The sequence below is a fragment of the Vitis riparia genome, chromosome 4 (genome assembly GCF_004353265.1).
Source record: "Vitis riparia cultivar Riparia Gloire de Montpellier isolate 1030 chromosome 4, EGFV_Vit.rip_1.0, whole genome shotgun sequence".
Taxonomy (NCBI): Eukaryota; Viridiplantae; Streptophyta; class Magnoliopsida; order Vitales; family Vitaceae; genus Vitis; species Vitis riparia.
In genome coordinates, this window is record NC_048434.1 from 15,644,545 (window position 1) to 15,659,912 (window position 15,368).

The window sequence follows — 15,368 nt, forward strand, 5'->3', positions numbered from 1 at the left end:
ACATCCTTCACCACATCAATTATATCCAACGTGCGTGTTGTTTTGTATTATCCACATGTGACTAAAAAAAGAAATACATTAATACATGAAATAAAAAATAAAAATATTTGATTAAAAAATGAAATAATCCTCAAATTATAAATAAAATCATTTCCATGTTTTTCTTGAAAAGTAATTCATTTTTTATATATGATTTTTAAAAGAGAGTTATTTTTATAAGAAAATAAAGAAGGTATTTTTATCCAAATGAGGTAAAAATGGGTGAAAGACTAAATTTCAAAAATTGGGTTTTCAAAGACTCTTTTAATCAAATAAGCCTTAAAAAAATAAATAAATAAATGAAAATAAAAGAACAAAGTAAATTAATATTTTTGTCATTTGGGTGGACAGCTAGAGACAACTCTGGCCATTTCTCTCCCTTCAGCTTATCCAGAATAAATAAATAAAAGACTAAATTTCCTGTTCTTTTATTTTCTTTTGTTATGATGCTCTGATGGTTTTTGTGGTTAAATTATATGTCACACTGATCTTCACAACCCTTGGCAGTCACTAAACTCTATATTTCATGGTATCGGCCAAGTGGGACCGTTGGCCATTTATTCTTATTCTAAAACATTCCTCCTTTTTCTTCTACTTATTTATTTTCTCTTCACGTGAAACTCATCCACTAAAAATGAAAAAGAAATGACTCATCTTGAAAAAGAAATGATTGATGGTCCCATCAAAATCTTTATAAAAAAATAAAAAATAAAACCTTTAAGCTATGTTTGCCAATTCTCATCAGGTTTGAGAGAAAATGCAAAAGAATAAAAAAAAAATAGAGACAAAAAATAAGAGAAAAAATGAAAATAAAATAAAAAAATAAATTTAAAATTAATAAACTATTTTCGTATCCTATTTGAAACTTATTTCACTTATTTAATTATTCTATATTAACATTAAATCATTTTGAAAAAATATTATAAGTTTATTACTAATTTAAATTATATTTGATTATATTTTGTATTTTTCATAATAAAATCAAATATGAAAAAAAAATTAATTTTTTTAATAATTTTTATTCTTTTTTTTAATACTTTTCAGGAGCCAAACATGTACAGGGTCAATAAAGTGAGATCAACATATGTGGAAGGGTTCTCAGTATTAAATGGGAAATGAAAACCATTAGTATAATTATCTCAAGATGAAAAGTATTGAACTTGAACTCATAGTTGTATGAATGTCATCAACTAAGTGTAGTAAATAAATGTGAGTACTTCGGTCTACAGGCTATAGAAGTGCATTTCTATTTATCTCTTCTTACTTGACTGTGAGTCCCATCTCTCCTTACTTAGGCCTCTTCTCCAACTGCCTTTCATCTAACTGCTATAGAACGTAGAAATAAGAAGAGCAAGGAACAGAAGAAGGTTAATTTAGAACAATTAATAAATTTTATTTTTTCCTTCGTTCCATTGTTTGTCATCATTTTTCTGCAGAAACCAAAATGGTCCCCTTGCAATATCATCATCACCTTCACAACCCTTGGTAGTCACTAAACTCTATATTTCATGGTGTCGGCCAAGTGGGACCGTTGGCCATTTATTCTAAAACCTTCCTCCTTTTTCTTCTACTTATTTGTTTTCTCTTCACGTGAAACCCATCCACTAAAAATGAAAAAGAAATGATTGATGGTCCTATCAAAATCTTCATAAAAAAAAAAAAAAAAAAACTTTTAAGCTATGTTTGCCAACGAGTAAGAGAAAAAATGAAGAAAAATAAAAAAAAAAATTTAAAATTAATAAACTATTTTCGTATTCTATTTGAAACTTATTTCACTTATTTAATTATTTTATATTAACATTAAATAATTTTGAAAAAAAATTATAAGTTTATTATTAATTTAAATTATATTTGACTATCTCAAATATGAAAAAAATTATTTTTTTAATAATATATTTTTTTTTCTTAGTACTTTCCGAAGCCAAACATATCAGAGCTCAATGAAGTGAGATCAAATGTGGAAGGGTTTTCAATATTAAGAAATGAACTCATAGTTGTATGAATGTCAACATCATCATGATTCTCATTTTACACCTTTACAACAGTTGGCAATCACTAAACTTCATCTTTCAAGGTGTCGGTCATTTATTCTAATTCTACCTATTTGTTTTCTCTTCACGTGAAACTCATGCCCTAAAAATGAAAAAGAAATGACTCAACTTCAAAAAGAAATGATTGATGGTCCTATCAAAATCTTAATAAAAAAATAAATATCAAAATCTTCATAAAAAAATAAAAACCTTTAAGCTATGTTTGCCAAATCTCGGAAAATGCAAAAAATAAAAAATAGAGCCAAAAAATAAGAGAAAAAAATGAAGAAAAATAAATTTAAAATTAACAAACTATTTTCCCATCTTATTTGAAGCTTATTTCACTTATTTAATTATTCTATATTAACATTAAATAATTTTGAAAAAAAATTATAAGTTTATATTAATTTAAATTATATTTGACTATCTCAAATATGAAAAAAATTATTTTTTTAATAATATATTTTTTTTTCTTAGTACTTTCCGAAGCTAAACATATCAGAGCTCAATGAAGTGAGATCAAATGTGGAAGGATTTTCAATATTAAGTGGGAAATGAACTCATAGTTGTATGAATGTCAATATCATCATGATTCTCATTTTACACCTTTACAACCCTTGGCACTCACTAAACTTCATCTTTCATGGTGTCGGCCATTTATTCTAATTCTACCTATTTGTTTTCTCTTCACATGAAACCCATGCCCTAAAAATGAAAAAGAAATGACTGATCTTCAAAAAGAAATGATTGATGGTCCTATCAAAATCTTAATAAAAAAATAAATATCAAAATCTTCATAAAAAAATAAAAACCTTTAAGCTATGTTTGCCAATTCTCGGAAAGCTTGAGAAAAAATGTAAAAAATAAAAAATAGAGCCAAAAAATAAGAGAAAAAAATGAAGAAAAATAAATTTAAAATTAACAAACTATTTTCGCATCTTATTTGAACTTATTTCACTTATTTAATTATTCTATATTAATATTAAATAATTTTGAAAAACAATTATAAATTTATTATTAATTTAAATTATATTCGACTATATTTTATATTTTTTTATAATAAAATCAAACATAAAAAAATTATTTTTTTTAACAATTTCTTTTTTTTTTTTTTAATACTTTCCGGAGTCTCAATGAAGTGAGATCAACATATGTGGGAGGGTTTTCAATATTAAATGGGAAATGAAAACCATTAGCCATAATTATCTCAAGATGAAAAGTATTGACAAACAAAACAAAATCTTAATTAGTACCAAAAAATAATATAGCATAAAATAAATAAATTAAAAAATCAACAGATCCTCGTGAAAATAATAGAAAAAATATTGATGCCGAACGGACTAATAGCAGTAGCAATAATGGTACCAACACTTTTCTGCAGGCGCACCAAAACGTTGATATCGTTCAATAAATAAATAAATTAAAAAATCAACAGAGAGATATGCAGCAAAGTGTCCTCGTGAATATAATAGCTGAAATATTGATGTCGGACGTACTAATAATGGCACTGACACTTTTTTTTACCGGCACACCCAAAAAAGGAGAATTATTCTTTCAACCCCTCACGGGTTTCATAATTAAAATAACCGACTCCAACTATCCATAATTTATTACAAGGACATGAGATTATCTATCAAAATATCATTTGATTCGTTTTTGTCTTTATTATATTTATACTACTCTTCACTTGCTACTATTTAACTATTTTTAGATTTTTTATTATTTTTTTAAACTCTTATATAAATAATTAAAAAATCAATAATATTTTATATTTTTAAATTATAAATAAACAAAAACTATACTAATGATTCAAATATTATTTTAGAAAATACTTTTTAAAAAAATATTAATTTAAATAAATAAAAATTATCTTTTATATATATTAACTCAACATTTTATTGGTATTTTGAATAATCAAATTATACATATTCATGGTAAACTTCTTTTAAATGAGCAATAAAAAAAAAACTCTTTGAGTTGCTTCACTTCTAGGCTAAGATTGTATGCACAAGACAATTGTCGATTACTTCAAACTCTTGATCATTAGTTCTTTAAACTCTCCAAACATGATTAGATTGTTTCTAGTAATTAAAGATCAAATCATCCACTTAGAAACATACAAGTATTATGTGACTTTTCTATTCACTTTTATATTGAGAGCATGTTTACCAAGGTATTTAATAAAATTATTTTGTAAAAATATTTCCCATGTATATGATGAGTTTAATTTGAGAGAGGACAGGAGAGATAGGAAATGATGAGGTTTTGAATTCTTCCCATTTTTTATTCACTTCATGCAGGTGCATTTATAGATGCATAGATAACTGAAACATTAACTGAAACACAAATAGTGGCCCATGACTAGGGAAGTGGCACAAAGAGGGTGTGGAGGTGTTGCCCACGTAACCATGATCTGAGAGTAAATAGGAGTGTTGCCCACGTGATCTGCATGCAATAGGAGGAGTGTTTCCCACGTAACTGTGACCTGCATGCAATAGGAGTTGGAGCAGGGATTTTGTATCATTCCCTCCCCCTCAAAGCGTCCTTGTCCTCAAGGACGGAACTCTGGGTATGCTTTGGAGAACCGCCATGCATTCTCCCAGGTGGCATCTTCAATTGGTGCGCCCAACCACTTCACCAAGAATTCGATGCGAGGTCTGTACTTCCCTTTGTGAATCACGCGTTGAGCCAGGATGGACTCCGGTTGTGGCAATAATATAGATTCGTCCGAAATCGGCAGAAGTTGAGCGGATGTGGGGGTGATTGACCCCAAATGCTTGCGTAAGAGGCTAACATGAAATACATCATGAATTTGGGACCCTGCGGGAAGAAACAGTCTGTAAGCCACTGGTCCGACCTTCTCTAGAATTTGGTATGGGCCAAAAAAATGGGGAGAAAGTTTTAAAGACTTCCTGAAAGCTACTGAAGTCTGGCGGTAGGGCTGCAACTTTACGTAAACGAAGTCCCCAACATTGAACTGAACATCTCTTCGACATTGGTCTGCATGACTTTTCATTCTATCTCGTGTCATCCGAAGATTGTGACGTAACTCCTTCAAGATTTCATCCTGATCTTGGAGATATTCATCCACTGCCTGGACCCGCGCTGTGCCCGGTATGTAAGAAAGGAAGCTTGGGGGAGGCACCCCGTAGACTGCTTCGAATGGGCTGAATTTGGTAGAGGAATGGGTGGAGGTGTTGTAACTGAATTCTGCCCATGGAACCCATTCAACCCATTTCTTCGGTTGTAGTCCCGCAAAACACCGCAGATACTGCTCCAAGGTGCGGTTGACAACTTCAGTTTGGCCATCAGTTTGTGGGTGGTAACTGGAGCTCATATTCAATTTAGTCCCTTGCAACTAGAATAAGGTCTGCCAGAAGGCACTTGTGAAGACCTTGTCTCTGTCACTGACGATGGATGTAGGAATGCCATGGAGTCGAACCACATTAGAGACAAGCGCCTTTGCAACTGTGACTGCATTGTAAGGATGTTTAAGAGGGATGAAGTGGGCATATTTTGATAGATGATCCACGATGACCATGATGACGGAATGACCATTGGAGTTGGGCAGTCCTTCAATGAAGTCCATCGAAATATCTGACCATATTTGAGTTGGAATTGGCAAAGGTTGGAGGAGACCTGCTGGTTTCATACAATCAGCCTTGTATTGCTGGCATACCTCGCAAGTTTGTAGAAACTCCTTCACCTTCCGCCGCATATTAGGCCATACAAAGCTCCTGTTAATTCGGTGTAGTGTCTTATAAAACCCAAAATGACTACCCGTTGGGGAGGAGTGGTTGTCTTCCAATATCAACGGGAGCAAGGTGGAGGAAGGGCTCAGATAAACCTTTTCATCATAGAACCAAACCTCGTCGCGCTGCACAAGGTTATGTGAAGCACGTCTGTTCTCTAAGTTGGTGTAAAAGGGGTCCTGGAGGACCTCCCTCTGAAGTGTTTGCCACCATTCTGCACTTGGGATAGAAGTTGAGATGAAACAGACTTCTACCCTGTGAGATAAGGAGTCTGCGGCTTGATTTTTTGGCCCTTTCTTGTATTCGATGGTATAATCATACCCAAGGATTTTGGGCAGCCATCGTGTCTGTACGGGAGTGGTAATCCGTTGTTCCAGCAGATATTTAAGGCTCCGGTGGTCAGTGCGAACTGTGAATGGTTTACCTAGCAGGTAGGGACACCATTTTTTTATTGCCTTGACAACTGCCAGCATTTCTTTCTCATAGGTGGATAGTGCCAAAGCTGATCCCTTTAAAGCTTCACTGAAATAAGCCACAGGGTGGTTATACTGAGTGAGAACTGCCCCTATCCCAGTCCCGCTTGCATCACATTCTATCACGAACCTTTGAGTGAAGTCTGGCAAACGTAAGGTTGGCGGATTGGTCAACACCTCTTTTAATTTGTGGAAGGCGTCTTCTGCTTTACTACTCCACTTGAATTGGTCCTTGGTTAAGGATGCTGCTATGCCGCCAAAATGGCTTATGAATTTTCGATAGTATCCTGCTTAGCCTAGGAACCCACGTACTTCTCTAGCTATAGTGGGCTTAGGCCAAGTGACTACTGCCTGTATTTTGTCCGGGTCAACAGATACTCCTTTTTCTGAAATAATATGGCCCAAGTAGGTGACCTGTGTAACTCCAAATTGACATTTTGATTCTTTGAAAAATAGTTGGTTAATGGACAGGATATCAAAAACAATCTGGAGATGCGATAAATGATCATTCCAAGACTTGGAGTATACCAGTATGTCGTCGAAGAATACGATGATGAATTTCCGGAGATAGGACCGAAAGAGATCGTTCATGAGGCTTTGAAAAGTTGCTGGGGCATTGGTGAGCCTGAAGGGCATGACCAAAGATTCATAGTGTCCTTCGTGGGTCCTGAAAGCAGTCTTCAGAATATCTTCTGCTTGCATCCGGATTTGGTGGTATTCTGATCTTAAATCCAGTTTAGAGAAGAACTTGGCCCCATGGAGTTCATCCAATAACTCGTCTATCACTGGAATAGGGTACTTGTCCTTGATGGTGATATGGTTCACAGCCCTGTAGTTGACACAGAACCTCCAAGAGCCATCAGCCTTTTTGACCAACAACACCGGTGAGGAGAAAGGGCTCATGTTTGGTCTAATTAGTCCCGAACGAAGGAGTTCAGCCACCATTCGCTCTATTTCTGCTTTCTGGTAGTGTGGATATCGGTATGGTCTCACACTGACTGGTTCAGTGTTAGGCTGCAGTGGAATTCGATGATCGTGTGGGCGTTTAGAAGGCAGGTTGTTTGGTTTCTCGAAAACCCGAGCATATTGGTTCAGCAGCTCTACCATTTCTGGCGATTGTCGAAGTGAAGGGGACTGGTTATGGGCAGGAATAATTTGAAAAAAAAATCCTGTGCCCCATATATTTGTACATTCCCTGTCATCCAAAGCCTCAATGTTAAAAATTCCAGCAGTGCGTCTTACCCCATGAAGAGTATGCTTGGTGCCTCCCAATTTGAATGACATAGTGAGAGCCTTATAGTCTGATTCAATTGGACTTAGAGTCTCCAACCACTGGACCCCCAAGACCACCTGACAAGCTGCCACTGGTAGGATGTAGTAGTCTGTCGTGACAGGAATTCCTTGGATGGTGAGCATAAGTCCTGGACATTGCCCCATGCACTCGATCCGTTCTTGATTTGCCACGATCACTTGAAGTTTCTTCTCTCTTACGACTGGTAATCCGAATCTGGAGACAACCGTTTGATAAATGAAATTATGAGTGCTGCCGCCGTCAATCAAGACAGTTAGGTCTTTGTTCTTCAATCGGCCTAGAACACGGAGGGTTTGCGGGTGTTCACTCCTAGTAATGACATGGAATGATATCTCAGGTAAGGTGTTAATCCCCTTTGTTCCTTGCTGGTTGTCACCTAGAGCTTCTTCCTCTTCTGGTGGTGTATCCGTGATCATGAAAAGCTGGGGCCGTTCATATCGATGTCCCTGGAAGTATTTTTCGTCGCAATAGTAGCATAATCCCTTCTCTCTCCGCTCACGAGCCTCCTGATTGGTGATTCGGCGAACCGGCAACGAGGAATGATTTAAGCTATTATTGGACCACTGGGTTGGATTAGGTCCAAGAATTCCCGCGGAAGGGTTAGGTCCCTTTTGTAGCGTCGCTGTCATTGGGATGCGGCTAGGAGTTGCTATTTTCTTTTGAAGGAGATTACGCTCTTCAATCAGTCTTGCTACTCCAATGGCACTTGCAAGCGTGCGTGGTTGCTTAATCTTGACGTCTAGGCGAATGTCATCACGTAACCCTGCAATAAAGCAACCGATGAGAAATGGCTCAGGTAATCCGTCGACCTGGTGGGAGAGTCCCTCAAATGCCTCCTGATATGCAGCCACTGTAGTTGTCTGCTTTAGGCGGGACAATGCTTCAGAAGGATCTTCATATTCGGTAGGACCGAACCTGAGGAGAACGGCCTTGGTGAAATCATTCCAAGAAAGGGGTTCTCGAAACTTCGTCAACCAGCGGTGCCACTGGAGTGCAATGCCTTCAAGATGGAAGGAGGCACTGAACTTGGGTTTCAGCTACAATGTTCTGAAACTCAAAATATTGTTCAGCCCTGTAGATCCAGTTGATTGGGTCTTCCCCATTGAATCTGGGAAAATTCAACTTAAGGTGTTGTGGAAGGTGTGGGCCAGTATTGGTGATTGCGGTAGTGGTGTGCAAGTGGTGAACTGATCCCTCTGGTGCAAAGGGGTTGATTTCTGGTTGGGAGTGGTTGGCACTTTGAGTTACTCGCAAAGCTTGGAGCTCCGTCAAAACCGCCTGTAACGTAGCATTCACTTGATCAAAACTTGACTCATGTCGAGCCAAGGCTTCGTTGACCTCGTTGCGAAACTCAGCATTGGTTTTTCCTCGTGTGTCCATGAAAAAAAAAAGCGCAGCTCTGATAACAAATGATGAGTTTAATTTGAGAGAGGACAGGAGAGATAGGAAATGATGAGGTTTTGAATTCTACCCATTTTTTATTCACTTCATGCAGGTGCATTTATAGATGCATAGATAACTGAAACATTAACTGAAACACAAATAGTGGCCCATGACTAGGGAAGTGGCACAAAGAGGGTGTGGAGGTGTTGCCCACGTAACCATGATCTGAGAGTAAATAGGAGTGTTGCCCACGTGATCTGCATGCAATAGGAGGAGTGTTTCCCACGTAACTGTGACCTGCATGCAATAGGAGTTGGAGTAGGGATTTTGTATCAGTATAACTCTTTTCAATTTTAGAAGTTTCTTCTTAATATCTTTTACCATCTAACCCATGAGTTGTTTTACATACCCATATACTTCTTTAAGATGCTCTTTCAAAAAAGTGGATTTCACAAATGTAAAACATTGTCCAATTATTTTGACCTACCAAAATATTATTAATTTTATAGTTTCTAAACAAGCATCAGAAGAAAATACCTCATTATAGTAAATGTCTTGTTGCCTTAACCTTTAGCCATCAATAATATTAATGATCTATTTCTCTCAACTTCTTTCTATTTTTCTTTTTCTTGTATACTAATCATATTTCAATTACCTTTTTACCCTTTTGAAAGAAATTTTAGCTCTTATTTGTCATTCTTCCCTTTTGTTTTTATCTATAGCATTTTCCCATCTTTTGCCATGCATTACTTCTTCAAAACTCATTCATTCACAATTTGTAAAGTAAGAAATTAAAGAAAGTTACATTGTTACACCATTTTTATTTTTTATCTCATCATAAAACTCCTATAGACTCCCGAGATGCGGTATTGTTCCTTTCACTTGAACTTTCCAATGAAAATAATGTTATTAGAAGTTCATGAGTTGATGGACTAGTGATCTCTTGCAAACCTTCTTTTGTAATGATCATATTTTTTACAATTATAGTACTGAATTTGAGATTTATCATATGTTTTCCTTTCATTTTTCCTTTAAGTTGAGTCGTCTTCCATGTCTTCTTGAAAAACGTGAATTTTAGTTTGCTCTCATTATTTATTATGAATTGGAACCACCTCTCTCTATTTCTTTGGTTAGGACTATGTCCACAACTATATCCATGATTATTTTGACTCAAAGTTTGAAATATCGAGAAATTTTGCTGAGATATCTGCAAAATATTAGATATTAATAAGCCTCGAAGCGAAATTCTCCACCAAAAGCTCAACTAATAGAAAAATCAGAAAATTTTGGAAAAAAAACATCAAAACATTGACGATATATCAATTTCAACAATAAAATTGGCAATGTTTCTGTTGGTTCATTGCTATTGTAAAAAATAGCCAAAAAAAATCAACTAAATTTCACTGAATTTTTTTTAAAAAATAGGGGAAAAATCAACCCCCATTATCTCTTCCTAGGATGAAAAAATTTGGGTCCAATTCACCATGTGCCTCGATCAAACCCCAAAAATGGGGATGGGTTGTAAATCAACCCTCTTTATCTCTTCCAATGATGAAAATTTTTCGGTCTAGTTCACCAAGTGCCTTAGTCAATTCTTCTCTCCTGTCTTGGTCAAAGGCGATCAAATCCCAAAAATGGAGGTTGATTGTTGCGGATGTGGTACCACATGACCACTGGGCAAGTTTGTCATTTTCAATATCATTCACTAAAATATTATATATATATATATATATATATATATATATATATATATATATATATATATATATATATATATATATAGATATATTAAAATTTGTCATAAAAACAAAATATTCAATTAATATTTTTATAAATGAATTAATTTCAATTATTTTATTTTTAAATTTCATTTAATTGATTACAAAAATATAAAAACTTTCATGATAAATTTTTATACCATTTATATATTAATTAAATATTAAAAAATATTATACATATATCATCTTATTTTATATAAGTAAATACATTTGAATTAAATGAATCATAATTTTAATGTTAAATGTATTTTAAAATTAAACATATTATAATTAAATATTACAATATTATTGTTGAACAATATTTAATATAACTTAATAATTGAGAAAACAAAGGTTATGCTTAATTAAGAAAAACACCCAAAAGGAGGGGGAGTGGGGGTGAATTGGTTTTTAAAATCTTTTCAATCACAACAAATTCAAACACAATATAAACAAAATAAAGAGATAGAGTTAGAAAATTCAAACTCGGGTTTATAGTTGTTCGACACTTCCTTGCCTACGTCCACTCTCCTCAATCTCCTAATTGAGTGAGGGTTCCACTAACTTGAAGTTTCAACCAAGCTTCTAATCTTCTTACACTTGGATTTCGGCTCCAATGGGCTCTTACACAATCTATTCAAGATTCGAACCTCTTGAAGACTTTAACACTCATATTTTTACAAGAAAGAATCCCTCAACCTAGCTTAAGGATAGCTCAAATACAAGACAAAGCTAGGATGACACACAAAGTGCACTAAAGAATATGCAAGTGATGATTTAATGCACTATGAAAGAAATGAGAGCTTTTTGATCAAGAACAGGTAGGTAGACTATTGAATAAGTGTTCTCTTATCAATAAATGAAGTGGAGCTTTCAATTTATAGGTTTCTAAGCTCAGGAGTCAAAAACAGCAAAAGGTAACATCGTCCGGTCTAATTAGGGGTCGATCGGTTCACTAGCTGTTGGAGCATTTAATGCTTTACAGGTTACCGTTGCCTCGACCGGGAAAAGAAGGCTACTGGGAGAGAGAGAAAGTTTTTGGCATCCCTCGACCAGTCGACCGGTTGGCCATAGCCTCGACCGGTTGAGCCTTTTTGGCTCCGAAAACCTATTTTTTTAATTCCTTTCTTTTATAACACTTAGGAAAGGTCTTTAGGTGAATTATTAAGTCAATTATAAAACATTTTGCCTAAGGTACATTAGTTAAAAACTCGGGTTTTAATGAAATCAAAGTTTTAAAGAATAAACCGAGTTTTCTAAGTTGCATGAAACGTGTGAAAATCCTAAGTGCACTCATGCATTCATCTTACATTAATTTCCTATGATCACAAGTCTTCCAAGCGTCTCGATCTTGTATCCATTTGGTTATTTGATGAATTTTCTAGTTTATGCCTGAGATTCTTAACCATTAAACAAATTAGTCACTTGACCATGGTTTGTTATCATCAAAACTCAATTAGGAGAACCCTTGGGCTAACAATCTCCCCCTTTTTTATGATAACAAACCTTGGTTATCTAGGAGAGAAAAAAAAATCTCCCCCTCAAACCAATCATGGATCAATCAAACAATTTTTAATAGGAAATAATATAAAACACGAAAATTTGAATAGGAAACCATGCACTAAAAATGAAAAAGAAATTACTCATCTTGAAAAAGAAATGATTGATAGTCCTATCAAAATCTTCATAAAAAAAATTAAAAATAAAAACCTTTAAGCTATGTTCATCGATTCTCCGAAAGTTTGAGAGAAAATGCAAAAAATAAAAAATAGAGACAAAAAGTAAGAGAAAAAATGAAAAAAAATAAAAAATAAATTTAAAATTAATAAACTATTTTCGTATCCTATTTGAAACTTATTTCACTTAATTAATTATTCTATATTAACATTAAATAATTTTGAAAAAAATATTATAAGTTTATTATTAATTTAAATTATATTTGAGTCAAATATTTTATATTTTTTTATAGTAAAATCAAACATTAAAAAAAAATTATTTTTTTTAACAATTTTTTTTTTCTTAATACTTTCCACGACCCAAACATGTATAGGCTCAATGAAGTGAGATCAACATTTGTGGAAGGGTTTTCAATATTAAATGGGAAATGAAAACCATTAGCCTAGGTCTGTGAATGAGCCATAATTATCTCAAGATGGAAAGTATTGAACTCATAGTTGTATGAATTTCAACTAAGTTGATTATTCGATCACGATGACATGACCCAAAACAAACCCCACTGCACCCAGAAAGAATTTTAGCTGCCAAATGACAAACAAAACAAAATCTTAATTAGAACCAAAAAATAAAATAGCATAAAATAAATAAATTAAAAATTCAACAGAGGGATATGCAGTGAAGTGTCCTCGTGAAAATAATAGATAAAATATTGATGTCGGACGTACTAATAACAGTAGCACTAATGGTACCAACACTTTTCTGCAGGCGCACCAAAAACGTTGATATTGTTCACTGGCAATGATTTTTGGCAGTTCTTTGGGACAGCAGCCAGCTTATGTGATTGCTTCCTATAAATACTATACCTTTCAAGAGTCTGAGAAGACACCCACCTTTGAACCTTACAAATCATTACAGCTCGTTTCAAAGTTTCTTATCTTTGTACAATGGGCAGCCTCTCCTTCAACACCTTCAGCCCTCTGGATCCACAGAGTTTCTCCGAGGAGTCCAAAATGGTAGTCGATTTCATTGCTGATTACTATAGAAATGTGGAGAAGTACCCGGTTCAAAGCCAAGTTGATCCCGGGTACCTCATGCACCATTGCCCAGACACTGCCCCATATTGTCCAGAGCCCTTGGAAACCATTCTCAAAGATGTATCTGATAGAATCATTCCAGGCCTCACTCACTGGCAGAGCCCCAACTTCTTTGGCTATTTCCAAGCAAATGCTAGCACTGCTGGCTTTCTTGGTGAGATGCTTTGCACTGGACTTAACGTGGTAGGCTTCAACTGGATCGCTTCGCCTGCCGCCACTGAACTCGAATCCACTGTGATGGATTGGGTTGGGAAAATGCTTATGCTTCCACCTTCATTTCTTTTCTCAGGAGGTGGTGGCGGTGTCTTGCATGGAAGTACCTGTGAGGCCATAATTTGTAGTTTAGCTGCTGCAAGGGACAAAGTTCTCAAAAAGATCGGCCATCATAAAATAACTAAGTTGGTGGTCTATGGTTCTGATCAAACACATTCCACCCTTCAAAAGGCCTCAAAGTTGGTTGGTATTCCAACCTCAAATTTTCGAAGCCTCCCCACTTCATTTTCAAATGATTTTGCACTATGCCCAGACGATGTTCGCACAGCAATGGAGGAGGACATTGGAGCTGGCCTTGTTCCGTTGTTTCTTTGTGCCACTGTGGGAACCACATCCTCTGGGGCTGTTGATCCTCTGGAGGCGCTAGGGCACGTCGCAAAGGACTTCAAGGTGTGGCTCCACATTGATGCAGCTTATGCAGGAAGTGCCTGTATATGTCCCGAATTCAGGCACCATTTGAATGGGGTTGAACTTGCACACTCGATTAGTATGAACCCCCACAAATGGCTCCTCACCAACATGGACTGCTGTTGTCTATGGATTAAAGAACCAAAGCTATTTGTGGATTCATTATCAACTGCTCCTGAGTATCTGAGGAACAATGCAAGCGAATCAAAGAAGGTCATAGACTACAAAGATTGGCAAATAGCACTAAGCAGAAGATTCAGGGCCATCAAAGTTTGGGTGGTGATTCGAAGGCATGGCTTGGACAACCTCATGTTCCATATACGCAGCGATGTAAACTTGGCCAAGCGATTCGAGGCACATGTAGCCACAGATCCCAGATTTGAGGTTGTGGTGCCGAGAAGGTTTGCACTGGTGTGCTTCAGACTGAGGCCCAGAGAAGAAGGGGAGGGCACAGAACTGAATTCAAGGCTGCTAATGGCTGTCAATGGAAGTGGTGCTGCATTCATGACTCATGCAGTGGTGGGTGGGATTTATATCATACGCTGTGCAATTGGGTCCACATTGACTGAGAGTAGGCATGTTGATAGTCTATGGAAGCTCATTCAGGAAAAGGCTCAACTCGTACTGCAGGAGCCTTGTTTGGCGCTGGAGGAAGACTAGTAATATAATTACGTACTCTGTTGGGTCTAATAATGCATGTCTCTTTCTCATTTTAGAAGGATATTGTTATGTATGAAAAAAAATAAGATCTCTACTGATCTTCAGTAGACATCATATCGTAGTAAGGGGTGCGTTACGTATGATGTGAAGAACTATGATCGACAATAATAAATCTCGAGCATAGATCCTTGCATAGGAGTAAGTGTAACCTCATTGCAATTATTCTAGTGAAATAGATGCGCATTTGGTTATTATTGCCTTTTTTTTTTTTTCTTTTTTGTGGTCTCAAGGTAAAGAAAATATTGATATCAGTTACGGTTACATTATATTTGGTTCTAAAAAGTACTCAAAAGAAAGAAAAAAAGAAATCCTTTATTTGGTTGTCTTATTGAAAAATACAAATAAAAATCAAATATAATTTAAATTAATTAAAAAATTATACTTTTCAAATTATTTAATCTTTATATAAAATATTTAAAATAAATTAAATAAGTTTAAAACAATATATAA

General features: G+C 35.3%; 2 protein-coding genes across 2 annotated transcripts; one reads left to right on the forward strand and one right to left on the reverse strand.

Annotated features, from left to right (window-relative positions):
• Positions 1 to 6,585: 6,585 nt before the first annotated feature.
• Positions 6,586 to 8,986, reverse strand: LOC117913267. Its single transcript, XM_034828221.1, has 2 exons — positions 8,855 to 8,986; positions 6,586 to 8,643 (listed from the first exon to the last, which is right to left on the reverse strand). The coding sequence occupies exons 1-2, from the start codon at positions 8,984 to 8,986 to the stop codon at positions 6,586 to 6,588; spliced, it is 2,190 nt and encodes a 729-aa protein (XP_034684112.1).
• Positions 8,987 to 13,326: 4,340 nt separating this feature from the next.
• On the forward strand, positions 13,327 to 15,080 carry LOC117912437 (tyrosine decarboxylase 1-like). Its single transcript, XM_034827012.1, has one exon. The coding sequence runs from the start codon at positions 13,368 to 13,370 to the stop codon at positions 14,856 to 14,858; it is 1,491 nt and encodes a 496-aa protein (XP_034682903.1). The 5' UTR covers positions 13,327 to 13,367; the 3' UTR covers positions 14,859 to 15,080.
• Positions 15,081 to 15,368: the final 288 nt, after the last annotated feature.